This window comes from Labrus mixtus, chromosome 14 (assembly GCF_963584025.1).
Source record: "Labrus mixtus chromosome 14, fLabMix1.1, whole genome shotgun sequence".
NCBI classification, from domain to species: domain Eukaryota; kingdom Metazoa; phylum Chordata; class Actinopteri; order Labriformes; family Labridae; genus Labrus; species Labrus mixtus.
The window spans coordinates 21,383,214-21,396,688 of NC_083625.1; the positions used below are offsets into that span (position 1 = coordinate 21,383,214).

The following is a 13,475-nucleotide window of genomic DNA, read 5'->3' on the forward strand; positions in this document are numbered from 1 at the left end:
TCATTCAGTGATTATAAAACTGATTTTAATCAGCTGTTCAATCAATCAATCAATTTTTATTTGTATAGCGTCAACTCATAACAAGTGTTATCTCGAGACACTTTACAATAAGCAGGTAAAATACCTTACTCTTTGTCTGTTAACATTACAAAAGAGCAGGTAAAAAGACCTTACTCATTGTTATGTTACAAAAAGCAGGTAAAATACTTTACTTATTGCTATGTTACAAAGATCCGGCCTATCCATCATGAGCACTTTAGCAAAGCAGCAAAAGTTATGTTCTGGCAGGCCGTCAACCAACGATCTTGAGGAGCCTAGGAGAGCTCAAGAGCTCCCAGGAAAGTAGGTGGTTAGTGACTGAGATTTACAGATAGATACATGCAGTAATATGATGTACTGTATATGCAGAGAGAGAGAGAGAGGAGCTCAAGGTGCCAGTTCCCCCGGTAGTCTAAGCCTATAGCAGCTTAACTAAGAGCTGGTCTTGGTGAATAATAAATGAATAATAAAATAATAATTGTTACTTTAATAACACTTAACTTCACATTTACTACAGTAAAGTGATAAATGTTCTTCATGTGTTTCACAGCGCTGCTCAGTTTGAATCCCGAGTTCACTTTTAGTGTTTAAACTTATTATTATTATTTTTGGTAAAACAGACAACAAAACCAGCTGATTTTTATCTTTTATTACACGCATTGATCCGTCATCGACTCTGCTGTAGTTTCATGAGAATCCAGTCTGAATATTTATAATCAGATTTATAAATCATCACGTCTAAAGAGTTTTTATTTTTAATGTGACACATCAAGTCATGTTGGAAGAAAATTATATTTGATCAAAAACAGGAAATCTTTCACACCAAATGTTTCATTCATTGAATCTATTGGTTGATTTGACATTTTCATTAATGAATACAGTCTCCTGATTGGTCAGGTTCATTCATGCTGTCATGGTTTCATTGGTCAGAGGGCGTTGAGTCCAGTCCCTTCAGCGTCCCTCAGCTCTTTCAAAGCCACGCCTTCAGTTGAGACAACGCTCCCCATATCACCTGGACAGCCCTCTTTTAAAGCCACGCCCTCATGTTGCTGGGGGGCGGAGCTTCCGCCAGACCTGCAAACAGAGGTTTTTAGTTATTACTATTGAGCTAACTGCATTAGCATCTCTTTTCTTCATGGGATTTCAGTAGGGATTCGATTATTTAGATTCATAATATATCAATGGAATAGTCAATGAAGCTAACCTTGCTAATGATTGTGAAGCTGCAAAGATGCTAATGTAGTTGATATGGCTAACACATATATAATAATAATGAATGAATAATATAATGCTCAGTGTTTCCCCTAGGTTTAAAGCGTTGGGGGGGTGGGGACAAGCCGACATGCCGACACGGCGACACAAACACTTGAAGGAATCTTGGTGTTCATGTGTTACTTTTAATGACAGCTGCCCTTTTCTATCAGAAAGGTATCCTTAAATGACTTCTTTCCCTGATTTCCAACTCTATCCACTATCCTATCTCTACAATAAAGGCACAAAAAGCCAAAAAAATACATCTTTATGTATCTTCTTTTTTTTTTTTACTTAACCTCCAGGGGGGGCGGGGGTGGGCCGCCCCCCCAATATAATGGTAGGGGAAACACTGATGCTGCTTAGGAAGCAATCACAGTTAATAAAAACTAGCACTGCTAATGGAGCTAACTGTTAACCATTTGTCCTCCACGTCCTCGATGGTGTCTGGCAGCGGGATGTTCAGCGTCTCTGGCAGGAAGCAGGCAAAGCAGCCGGCCAGCACTGCCGCCCCCCCGTACACCATGCTGGGAAGAGCAGGGAACACCTGGAAACAGTTAGCAAATATGAGCTAACAGGTTAGCACATGTGAGCTAACAGGCTAGCTGATGCTGTTTCACCATAAAAGTCTGAAATGTTTCATTTGGCTGCAGAATTCACCTCATCCAGGATGAGGACGGCGGGCGCCGCCATGCTGCCGATTCTCGCCATGGTGGACACAAAGCCCATTCCTGTTTGCCTGAGACAGCACACATCATGTGATCGTTAAGTCAGTTTATGTTACTTTTGTATTACCGTGGAGACGGTTCTTCACTAGATCAACTGCTAACCAATCATAATAAAACCAATTAAATTAAATGAGAGAACGCAGCAGGATATTCTCCGGAGAATTCAGCTCGAGCCAATAGGAGGGGGGGTGATGTTTATATACTGTGACTGCCGCACGGTGCATTAAGTGTCTGCACGCCACCACTACGACTCTGTTGCTTTGGCCGCTACTTCCGCATTGTCTTACCTCGGGAGACCCCCCCGCCCCCCGACCCCCCTCCCCTCTGACAGGGATAATCTCCCGCTGTGAGGAGCATGTGTGAACAGCTATGTTGGGGGAATCTCCGGAGCAGTCCTCCTTTAATTATCTAGATATTATTCAGAGTGCAGATGTGAAAACGGCTGGAGAGAAGCATTTCTCTCTCTACATTGTTCTGCTGCATTCATGTTGTGCCGGACACATCTGAAAAACGAGTTTCCGAGTTGTATGAACACCTGCTCAAGTCGGAACAACAACTCGGAAACTCGGAAAATAATTAGGTGACCGACTTCCCAACACGAAGTCAAAATCTCCCTGCAGTGTTTGTTCCAGTGTCTCCTCTCGTGTCTGATCGTCTCTGAATGTGACCAATCAGAGAGCAGCCTTTCTATCCCTGCAGCGTTTGTTCCAGTGTCTGATCGTCTCTGAAATAACTTCTGTTCACTGACGTTCATCCACAAACACAAACTCTAATGTTTGTACGATGTGACAAAGCACCATGATGAGGGGTGCACTAAAACCTACAGCCTTTATCTACAGCTAGTGAACAGTGACATCTAGTGGTGACATCTGTAACTACAACATCAGGTCATTTAATGGGCCTCCGTGATTGAACGATTGAATGATCTGGGCTCATGGAAACTAAAGCAGGAGTCAAAATAAAGTCAGCAAGCATTTCTAAATGATGTAATCAGTCAGGGAGAACACACTGCTGTCACCATGACAACCTCTGCTCCTCCTTATCCTCCAACCTATCACACCTTTATAACACCATCACCATGACAACCGCTAAACCCTCTGCTCCTCCTTATCCTCCAACCTATCACACCTTTATAACACCATCACCATGATAACCGCTAAACCCTCTGCTCCTCCTCATCCTCCAACCTATCACACCGTTATAACACCATCACCATGACAACCGCTAAACCCTCTGCTCCTCCTCATCCTCCAACCTATCACACCGTTATAACACCATCACCATGACAACCGCTAAACCCTCTGCTCCTCCTCATCCTCCAACCTATCACACCGTTATAACACCATCACCATGACAACCGCTAAACCCTCTGCTCCTCCTCATCCTCCAACCTATCACACATTTATAACACCATCACCATGACAACCGGACTCTACGGAGGACGTCACACCTACGAGAAGCTTGGTGTAACATTTAAGGTGTAACTGCTGCCTACGTTGGAAGGATCTTTGCTGGTGAAACACCTGAAATGTTTGAAGTAGACGATGACTACTCACACAGAGCCTTACCTGTATTCAATCCGTACAGGTGTAATCCAGGGTTAGGCTCACTTTCAGGTAATCAGGTGGAGATTAATGTAACCTATTTCAGGTGTTTCTTTACAAATGATATTCAGAGTCTTAGATGACCGAAAAATACAACGCTCACCTGGATGATCTGAAGCAGCAGCCTCACCTGATCACTGTGGGGTAGAGCTCTCCGGTGTACAGGTAGACTGTGGTGAAGGAGGCTGAGGTGAATCCTTTACCGAGACACGCAAACGTGGTCCGGACAGTCTGCATGTCTGTGGGTGGAGGACATGTTAAGAGTGCATTGTCGTGGGTTTTTGAGTGTTTTTGTGTAATTTAGTGTTAAAACTCTTGGTGTTTGTTACCTGCAGGGACAAAGATGTTGGCGAAGATGATGAGGGCTGAGAGGAAGAGACAGACCGCCTGAGAGACCCTTCTCCCCAGGTAACTGAGCATGCCCAGAGCCAAAAGTTTGGCAGGAAAATCAACGAATCCAAAGATAATCTGCATCAAGTAGATACTCACCTGGAACACCCAGCAGCCAATAGAAAGAGAGGACGTATTTGATCCAACAGAAAGAAATACATAACACGGCACAGGTAGCTGCATAGACAGGTGTACAGGTGTATAGGTAGATATGTGTACAGGTAGATAGATGTAAAGGTAGACAGAAAGATATACAGGTACACAGGTAGATAGATGTACAGGTTTTTGTTATCAGGTAGGATGGTAGAGAGGTAAGCAGGTAGTCAGCGACAACTTTAAACAGGTTTTCAGGTATATGGGTACTTCCATGGTTGGTGGAAATTTAAAAAAAAAGGTGGACAGGTAAACAGGGCTGTTTTAGTTTCCAAACGATCTGAATCTCAGGTATCTCAGGTGAGTTGGGGAAAGAGCCTAGTAAGTCACTGTTAGCACATATGTAGCATTGATGCAAACCAGGTGACTCACCCCAAACTTCTGCAGGTCCATTGCCAAACCGTAGTAAGCAAAACTGGTGGAGAACCTGAGAATACAGGTGAGTGAATACAGGTGAGATAGGGCTAATATAGGATACAGGTATAGGGGGGATTGTATATAGTTGAGTGTACACAGGTGGGACAAGGTTAATATAAGTAACAGTATACAGGTGATTGAATACAGGTTAAGAAAAGATGGAGCAGATGTGTTTTCTGACCAGACGGCGACCAGACAGATGGAGATCCGTCTCATCCCCCGGGTCCTCAGCAGGTCGTACGCCGTGTGTGACAAACGACTCGAATCCATCTCTTTCTTCATGTGGGAGTGCAGAACCTGCAGGTGAAATGTTACCTGTCTCAGCACCTGATTGGATAACTTTATTGATGTGACAGACAGACAGACAGACAGACAGGTAGACGGACAGACAGACAGTTACCTCCAATGTCAACTTTTCAACTATCTCAGGTTTCCCATTGATCCTGGCCACTCTGTGTAGACTCTTTAATGCATCCTCAGAACGACGCTTCAGAACCAACCAACGAGCTGACTCAGCGTACCACCTGGCAAATCAGAGCGGTCAGAACAAACAGACTAATCAGTGAGCAGGACGGTCAAGAACAGAAAAACAATCAGAGAGCAGAAATGAAACACTTGACTCTCACCAGCTGTAGGCGAAGAACAGGAACTGGGGGGCGCAGACAACCACCTGCAGCTTCCTCCAGTCTCTCAGCCAATAGGCTAGCCCTGCCAGGACCATCTGACCAAACGTGAAGAAGAAGGATGTGAGCGTGCCCACTAGAGTCCTTTCTCTGGTGGGGATCCACTCCACCTCTGAAGACAGACAGGTTAACAGACGGACAAGTTAACAGACAGACAGCTATACAGTAATACACTCAGAGAGTTATAGACAGACAGGTTCACAGATATACAGACAGACAGGTTCGCAGGTGTACACTCAGAGAATTATACAGACAGACAGGTTCACAGATATACAGATAGACAGGTTCACAGACAGACAGACAGGTCCACAGTTATACACTCAGAGAGTTATACAGACAGGCAGGTTCACAGATATACACTCAGAGAGTTATACAGACAGACAGGTCCACAGTTATACACTCAGAGAGTTATACAGACAGGCAGGTTCACAGATATACACTCAGAGAGTTATACAGACAGACAGGTCCACAGTTATACACTCAGAGAGTTATACAGACAGACAGGTCCACAGTTATACACTCAGAGAGTTATACAGACAGACAGGTTCACAGATATACAGACAGACAGGTCCACAGTTATACACTCAGAGAGTTATACAGACAGACAGGTCCACAGATATACAGACAGAGGGCCTGATTAACTAAAGGTTTACGTGTCTTAAAATGTATGCAAACTTGATACCACCCGCAAAAAGTTTGCTATCTGATCTACTAACGGTGCACAGTGAGGATTGCGTCTTCATATGAGCAAAACAACACTCATTGTCCATTTAGTACGTTTGTCTTAATGAATATTCAATATGGGCTGTTTCTGCCCAAGAGTGCAAAATACTGGGAGGAGAAAATGCAAAGAAGTTAAGTTAGTACATGCATTGCGATTTACCAAGCCTGACAAAAACTGAGGTGATTATGACGGTGTCTGAATTTAACACCTTTGAAAAGAAGGTGCTAATCGACCAGTGTTACGTTTGTCGTTAGGAGACATAGGCACAACAAAAGAAGGAATAAAGATTGCGTTTTTTCCCCACACGTGGTAACATGTTTCAAATGACAGAAAAATAAATGGCATGCATTTATTTTTTATTTCGATTCAATAATCGTTAAGGAAGAGAAACACCATGATTAAACTATAGGCTATTGTTTCCTATTTATATACAAACAGAACTGAACATTCACAGCATCTGCATTCTAAAGGATTTCAACATTGTCATTTATGTTGTCCTATTTCCCTCTTCTCGCCAACATTATATTTTAAACTGGGGCTTTCCTGTTTTCCTGTTTCTTCGATACCTCTTTCCAGAGCGTTTATGTCCGATCAGACACAGCGCTGTCAGCTGCTGGTGCTCAACAATGTGCCGAGTGTAGTGCCTGAGCGCCAGTGCCACAGAGGACACAGCACACTCCTCATGCACAATGTATGACAATTCATTCAAAAGATGGAGGGAAGAAAAGAGAGGCCCTGTTTAATGCTGAGGTTTTCTTATAAGACAATTTTTTGTAATATTCAGATTTATCTGCTATGACTCCAAAATATCGTACGTTTATTTACCTCTTCCACTAATATCTATTTTGAGCTTTCAGTCCAAACTCTCCGTGACGTAAACCAGTAGAACATGCAAAAACCTAACTTAAATACTACCGCCTCCACAAAGTTTGCACCTGTTGTCATACATGCAAATTTTCTTAGTAGATCACCCGCAAATCGCACACCAACCAAACGTGCAATTTTTTGGAGTGAAAACGCAATTTAGTACTCTTTACTCAGGATCTTAATAAATCAGGCCCAGAGAGTTATACAGACAGACGGGTTCAGAGACAAGACAGGTTTACAGATATACAGACAGACAGGTTCACAGATATACAGACAGACAGGTTCACAGACAGACAGGTTCAAAGACAGACAGACAGATACGTTAACAGATATACAGGTTCACAGACAGACAAGTTAACAGACACACAGGTTCATAGATATACAGACAGACAGGTTCACAGATATACAGACAGACAGGTTCACAGATATTCAGACAGACAGGTTCACAGATATACAGGTACATAGAGAAACAGGTAGATAGGTACTCAGTGAGACTCCATTCAGGATGACTCCAGACACCGCCATTCCGCTCAGAAATCTAAAAACACAGTAGGTGGAGTATGAAGGAGAGAGGGCAGAGCTACAACCAAGCACGGCCAGCTGCAGGTAAGACCAAATCAGGACCGACCGCCTCCCAAACCTGTTGAAGAGAGAGTGAAGGATTCTGATTGGTTTGTTTTTGGATCGAAACTTACACCAGGTCCACAGGATTATTACAATAAGAGGATAAAACTGAAACATGTTCATGATGAGTAAAAACATTTCTAAACATAGACTCTCATTAAAATGACTGGAAATGTAATCTAACAGTTTGAACAGGTGAGTCTCACCTGTCTGACAGGCCCCCGTAGATAATGGCTCCTGCTAAAACTCCGCCCATGTAGATGGTCTGAATCATCTGTTTTAGAGGACGCAGAGAGCACACCAGGTCCCACTAAAAGCACAAAGGTCCAGAGAGGCAAAAAAGGAAGCACAAAAGGATTACTACAACAACCTCAAGTTTAGTACAACCAAGTCAAGGAGAACTACAACCAAGTCAAGGATCACTACAACCAAGTCAAGGATAACTACAACAACCTCAAGTTTAGTACAACCAAGTCAAGGATAACTACAACCAAGTCAAGGATCACTACAACCAAGTCAAGGATAACTACAACCAAGTCAAGGATCACTACAGCCAAGTCAAGGATAACTACAACCAAGTCAAGGATTACTACAACCAAGTCAAGGATTACTACAACAACCTCAAGTTTAGTACAACCAAGTCAAGGATAACTACAACCAAGTCAAGGATTATTACAACAACCTCAAGTTTAGTACAACCAAGTCAAGGATAATTACAACCAAGTCAAGGATTACTACAACAACCTCAAGTTTAGTACAACCAAGTCAAGGATAACTACAACCAAGTCAAGGATAACTACAACCAAGTCAAGGATTACTACAGCCAAGTCAAGGATTACTACAACCAATTCAAGGATAACTACAACAACCTCAAGTTTAGTACAACCAAGTCAAGGATAACTACAACCAAGTCAAGGATAACTACAACCAAGTCAAGGATTACTACAGCCAAGTCAAGGATTACTACAACCAATTCAAGGATAACTACAACAACCTCAAGTTTAGTACAACCAAGTCAAGGATAACTACAACCAAGTCAAGGATAACTACAACCAATTCAAGGATAACTACAACCAAGTCAAGGATCACTACAACCAAGTCAAGGATTACTACAACAACCTCAAGTTTAGTACAACCAAGTCAATGATTACTACAACCAATTCAAGGATAACTACAACCAAGTCAAAGATCACTACAACCAAGTCAAGGATCACTACAACCAATTCAAGGATTACTACAACCAAGTCAAGGATCACTACAACCAAGTCAAGGATAACTACAACCAACTCAAGGATTACTACAACCAAGTCAAGGATAACTACAACCAAGTCAAGGATCACTACAACCAAGTCAAGGATAACTACAACCAAGTCAAGGATCACTACAACCAAGTCAAGGATAACTACAACCAAGTCAATGATTACTACAACCAAGTCAAGGATAACTACAACCAAGTCAAGGATTACTACAGCCAAGTCAAGGATTACTACAACCAATTCAAGGATAACTACAACAACCTCAAGTTTAGTACAACCAAGTCAAGGATAACTACAACCAAGTCAAGGATAACTACAACCAATTCAAGGATAACTACAACCAAGTCAAGGATCACTACAACCAAGTCAAGGATTACTACAACAACCTCAAGTTTAGTACAACCAAGTCAAGGATTACTACAACCAAGTCAAGGACTACTACAAGTACTGAAAGTCAACTACAATCAAGTCAAGGATAACTACAACCAAGTCAAGGATTACTACAACCAAGTCAAGGATAACTACAACCAAGTCAAGGACTACTACAACCAAGTCAATGATAACTACAACCAAGTCAAGGACTACTACAACCAAGTCAAGGATTACTAAAACCAAGTCAAGGATAACTACAACCAAGTCAAGGATTACTACAACCAAGTCAAGGATTACTACAACCAAGTCAAGGACTACTACAAGTACTGAAAGTCAACTACAATCAAGGGAAGGATCACTACAACCAAGTTATAAATAATGCTATCAGCTTAATCTACTGGGGAACTGGCACCTTAAAGCACCTATCTGTCCCTCTCTCTCTCTTTCCCTCTCTGTGCATTCACATCATATTACTGCTCGTCACTATCTATAAATCTTAGTTACTAACCACATCTTTTCCTGGGAGCACTTAAGCTCTCAGGTCTTGTAGGTTCCTCTATATTGTTGGTTAGGACAGCCTGCTGCTATGGACTTACTAATTCATAAACCAGTATTATGTTTACATCTAATTCCATTTTAACATCCATTTGTAAGACTTTCAGTAGGAGGGGTTTCAATAGGAGGTGTTCTTACTGATCAAAAACAGCAAAAAAGACACTCGACAATAAATAAAGTTTCAGGTGCACGACCGCAACTAGACTAAAAAAGAGACAGACAAGTCAGCACACTAAATATCCTTCAAGTTTCCTTTTTTTTAAAAGAGCAGAGTACAAAACAACAACGGACGCGTGTCAGCACTAGGCCTTCATCAGCGTTCAAGGTTCTTACTGTTACCTCGGAGACAGTGGTGGCGAGAAACTCTGAGCGGTCGAATGTCCATCCATCCAAACATTCTTCCGTCTGTATCTGACTAATGTTAGCTGAGCTGTTTAAGGCTAACAGCTGCCACTGAGGCTCAACAAACCTATAGAACAACACAAGGAACAGCAAGTGACATTAGAGGGAACCAATTCAATGAAACACAAAGATAAAATAAAAGAGAACACAGTTTACCTCCTGCAGCGGTCCAGTCTACTTCCTGAAGAGTCCAGAGGAATGAATGCCCTCAGGAGCTGCTTCTCATCCACCTAAAACAACCAATCATATTTATCAAACCTTTCATTTCCGTCCAACCATTCATGTATATCCAACCAAATCATGTTCAATAATTCCTGCTGTCAGCTATGGATCAGTTAACATGTTCAGTCTAAGTTATCACGGGTAACCTGACCCAGAAACCTGCTGGTGTGAGACAGTTTATAACAGACAGTCAGGTTACCTAGTGTTGAGAGACAGGTATTGTGGTTGTTTAGAGAGGTTCAGACAGACAGACAGACAGACAGACAGACAGACAGACAGACAGACAAACAGACAAACAGACAGACAGACAGGTTACCTGTAGGTGTGACAGGTTGTAGAAGCTGTGATTGGCCGGCAGCCTGCAGTGGTGGCTGGGGATTCCTGAGACAAAGTTGTTCAGAAGGTTCTGACTGGCCATCAACAATCCAGGTAAACTGATCAGAGTCACATGGAGCCACTGGTACCTGCCAAACCCACCCACCTCACCATGGCAACCAAAGGGGGTGGGGTTACACTCATGGCCTTGTTTACATTAAATTAACTACATAGATGTTAATCGGACAATTTAATCAGATTAGAGTTTAATCAGATTACAATTTAATCAGATTACAGTTTAATCAGATTACAATTTAATCAGAATACAGTTCAATCAGATTACAGTTTAATCAGATTACAGTTTAATCAGATTACAATTTAATCAGATTACAGTTTAATCAGATTACAATTTAATCAGAATACAGTTCAATCAGATTACAGTTTAATCAGATTACAGTTTAATCAGATTACAATTTAATCAGATTACAATTTAATCAGATTACAGTTTAATCACTCACCTCTTGGAGCAGCTCGGAGAAACCCATCTCTCTCTCGCTTTTTCTTTTCTTCAAATTTAAACAAAAAATATTTTTTAAGATGTTTGTTTCATGTTACCCAAAGTTAAATGACGACGACTGTAGAAACAGGTGAGTGTGTTTTCAGGTTGAGGTCCCGATCCAAATGAAAGAACCTGGAAATAAAACAAAGATATTATTACATTTTGGGGTCTTTTCACTTGCAAACTTTTCAAAACTTTTCAAAACTCTCAAAAACTTTCCAAAACTTTTCAAACTTTTCCAAAGTTTTCCAAACCTCCTTGACTTGTTGTGAGCCAGTGGTCCAGTAACAGTGTGAACTCTCAGTGTGTAACAGTGCATTCTTAAAAGGTGAAATATTTGAATGGAGTCTGGTGAAAGCTATTAAAAGATTAAACCCACGAAACCCAAACTAAGAGGATTTTCAGATCAATGAAACATACTCACAGCCTGCAACGCTGACGAGCCTGCAACGCTGACGAGCCTGCAACGCTGACGGGCGACTGGAGGTCAGAGGGACAGACGGGTGGACAGACGGGTGGAGAGATGAGAGGAGAGATGAGAGGAGAGAGAGAAAAGAGTGGAGCTACAGTTAGACTGAACAATAATGAGTGACAAAAAAAGTCAGTTCTGCCTGTCTGTCTGCCTGCCTGTCTGTCTGTCTGTCTGTCTGTCGGTCTCTCTGTCTGCCTGCCTGCCTGTCTGTCTGTCTGTCTGTCTGCCTGTCAGTCTCTCTGTCTGTCTGTCTGTCTGTCGGTCTCTCTGCCTGCCTGCCTGTCTGTCTGTCTGTCTCTCTCCCTCTCTTACACCATCCCTTCTTGTTAAGACACTTGTAACATTACTGATTGTTTTTGTTGGATTAACAATCATTTGTTTTTCAGTTAATGGTTGAGTGTTGTCTCTCTCTTCACACCCCCAACTCCCTACATCTCTCTCTCACTCCCCCCTATCTCGCTCCCCCTCTCTCTCTCTCCCTCCCCCCTCCCTCTCTCTCTCCCCCCTCTCACTCTCTCTGTCTCCCTCCCCCCCCTCTCTCTCCCCCTATTGATGTGAACGATTGATTTTTAGGTTTATGAGCTATATGTCCTCTGATTGGCTGAATGTGATTGGCCGATCAGCTGATGCGATAATTGATTAATTAGTAGAATACAAAGCAAATCAGGATTCTCTTTCTGAAATATTGAAAACAATTTTGTTTCTTGTAATGTTTAATTCATTTATTGATGAAAACCAGACTCTGGGCTTCCTGCCTGCATTTCAAAATAAAAGCTCTCAATTAAACAAAAGCTAAAAGCAGGAAGTGCAAAAACTAAAGAGTTTAAAATGTCCAGACCCCCTTCTGACGGTTCCAGACCTTTCGAGGCCCGGTCCCGCAGTTTGTTTTCGTGTTCCCACTCCTCGCCGAGTTTCTCTCCGCAGGAAGTCATCCCCCCGAGTTTCAGTCAACAGACGAGTCAGCGGGTTTCTGATCGAGACGGCGACGAACTCATCGTGGACATTATATGTGTGTGTTACTGTGTGAGTGTAGATGTGTGTGTCACTGTGTGTGTGTGTTACTGTGTGAGTGTAGATTTGTGTGTCACTGTGTGTGTGTTACTGTGTGTGTATGTGAAGATGTGTGTGTTACTGTGTGTCACTGTGTGTGTGTGTTACTGTGTGTCACTGTGTGTGTGTGTTACTGTGTGAGTGTAGATTTGTGTGTCACTGTGTGTGTGTTACTGTGTGTGTATGTGAAGATGTGTGTGTTACTGTGTGTCACTGTGTGTGTGTTACTGTGTGTCACTGTGTGTGTGTGTTACTGTGTGTGAAGATGTGTGTGTGTAAATGTGTTACTGTGTGTGTGTTTGTGTGTAGATGTGTGCTGAGTCATCCTGAGTGGCTCTTGAGGTTTAACTGAGTTCAAATCTTTAATGATTGTCAGCAGCAGCTTTTTGCATTGAAGCACCATAACGTGCTGTGTCTCTTCTCTGATTGGCTGTCAGGCTGTGACATCATAGCAGATTGTTGATTTTTGGCCATAAGTGGTTTAAAGTGAACTACTAGCTACACCCGTGAAAAGTTGTGTATTTGCATGGTTGTGTTTGAGCGTGTGTGAATAATGGCGTCTCTGTGACCTCCCATCGTCCTGGCTCTGATACTCGATGTGTTTTTGAACCACTAGGTGAACTGAAGGGTTAATGAGTGTACCACGGGAAAGTGTTTAGGGGAGGTTCTAGAGGCCATCCCCATCCATGAGGTCAGAACAAACCGTTTTGTCGTCCTACTTTCCAGATTGAAGATAAACTCTTCTTATTAGACCGACTGAAAATACTCATTTTGGTACAAGAAACGGAACTC

General features: G+C 42.3%; 1 protein-coding gene and 1 long non-coding RNA gene across 3 annotated transcripts; one reads left to right on the forward strand and one right to left on the reverse strand.

The window, feature by feature from the left end:
• Positions 1–673: 673 nt before the first annotated feature.
• On the reverse strand, positions 674–11,605 carry oatx (organic anion transporter X). 2 transcript variants are annotated; one of them, XM_061055752.1, is made up of 16 exons: positions 11,586–11,605; positions 11,121–11,293; positions 10,604–10,768; positions 10,222–10,295; positions 10,003–10,132; positions 7,687–7,790; positions 7,342–7,496; positions 5,209–5,377; positions 4,983–5,106; positions 4,764–4,879; positions 4,538–4,592; positions 3,952–4,111; positions 3,753–3,861; positions 1,951–2,029; positions 1,710–1,837; positions 674–1,113 (listed from the first exon to the last, which is right to left on the reverse strand). In XM_061055752.1, the coding sequence occupies exons 2-16, from the start codon at positions 11,145–11,147 to the stop codon at positions 966–968; spliced, it is 1,743 nt and encodes a 580-aa protein (XP_060911735.1). In that variant the 5' UTR covers positions 11,148–11,293; positions 11,586–11,605; the 3' UTR covers positions 674–965. The 2 variants fall into 2 exon arrangements, with proteins under 2 accessions (XP_060911735.1, XP_060911734.1); XM_061055751.1 differs by lacking the exon at positions 11,586–11,605 and adding an exon at positions 11,396–11,575.
• On the forward strand, positions 4,073–4,524 carry LOC132988386 (uncharacterized). The gene is made up of 3 exons (XR_009675806.1): positions 4,073–4,185; positions 4,218–4,233; positions 4,278–4,524. It is a non-coding gene; the product is annotated as an uncharacterized LOC132988386 (long non-coding RNA).
• Positions 11,606–13,475: the final 1,870 nt, after the last annotated feature.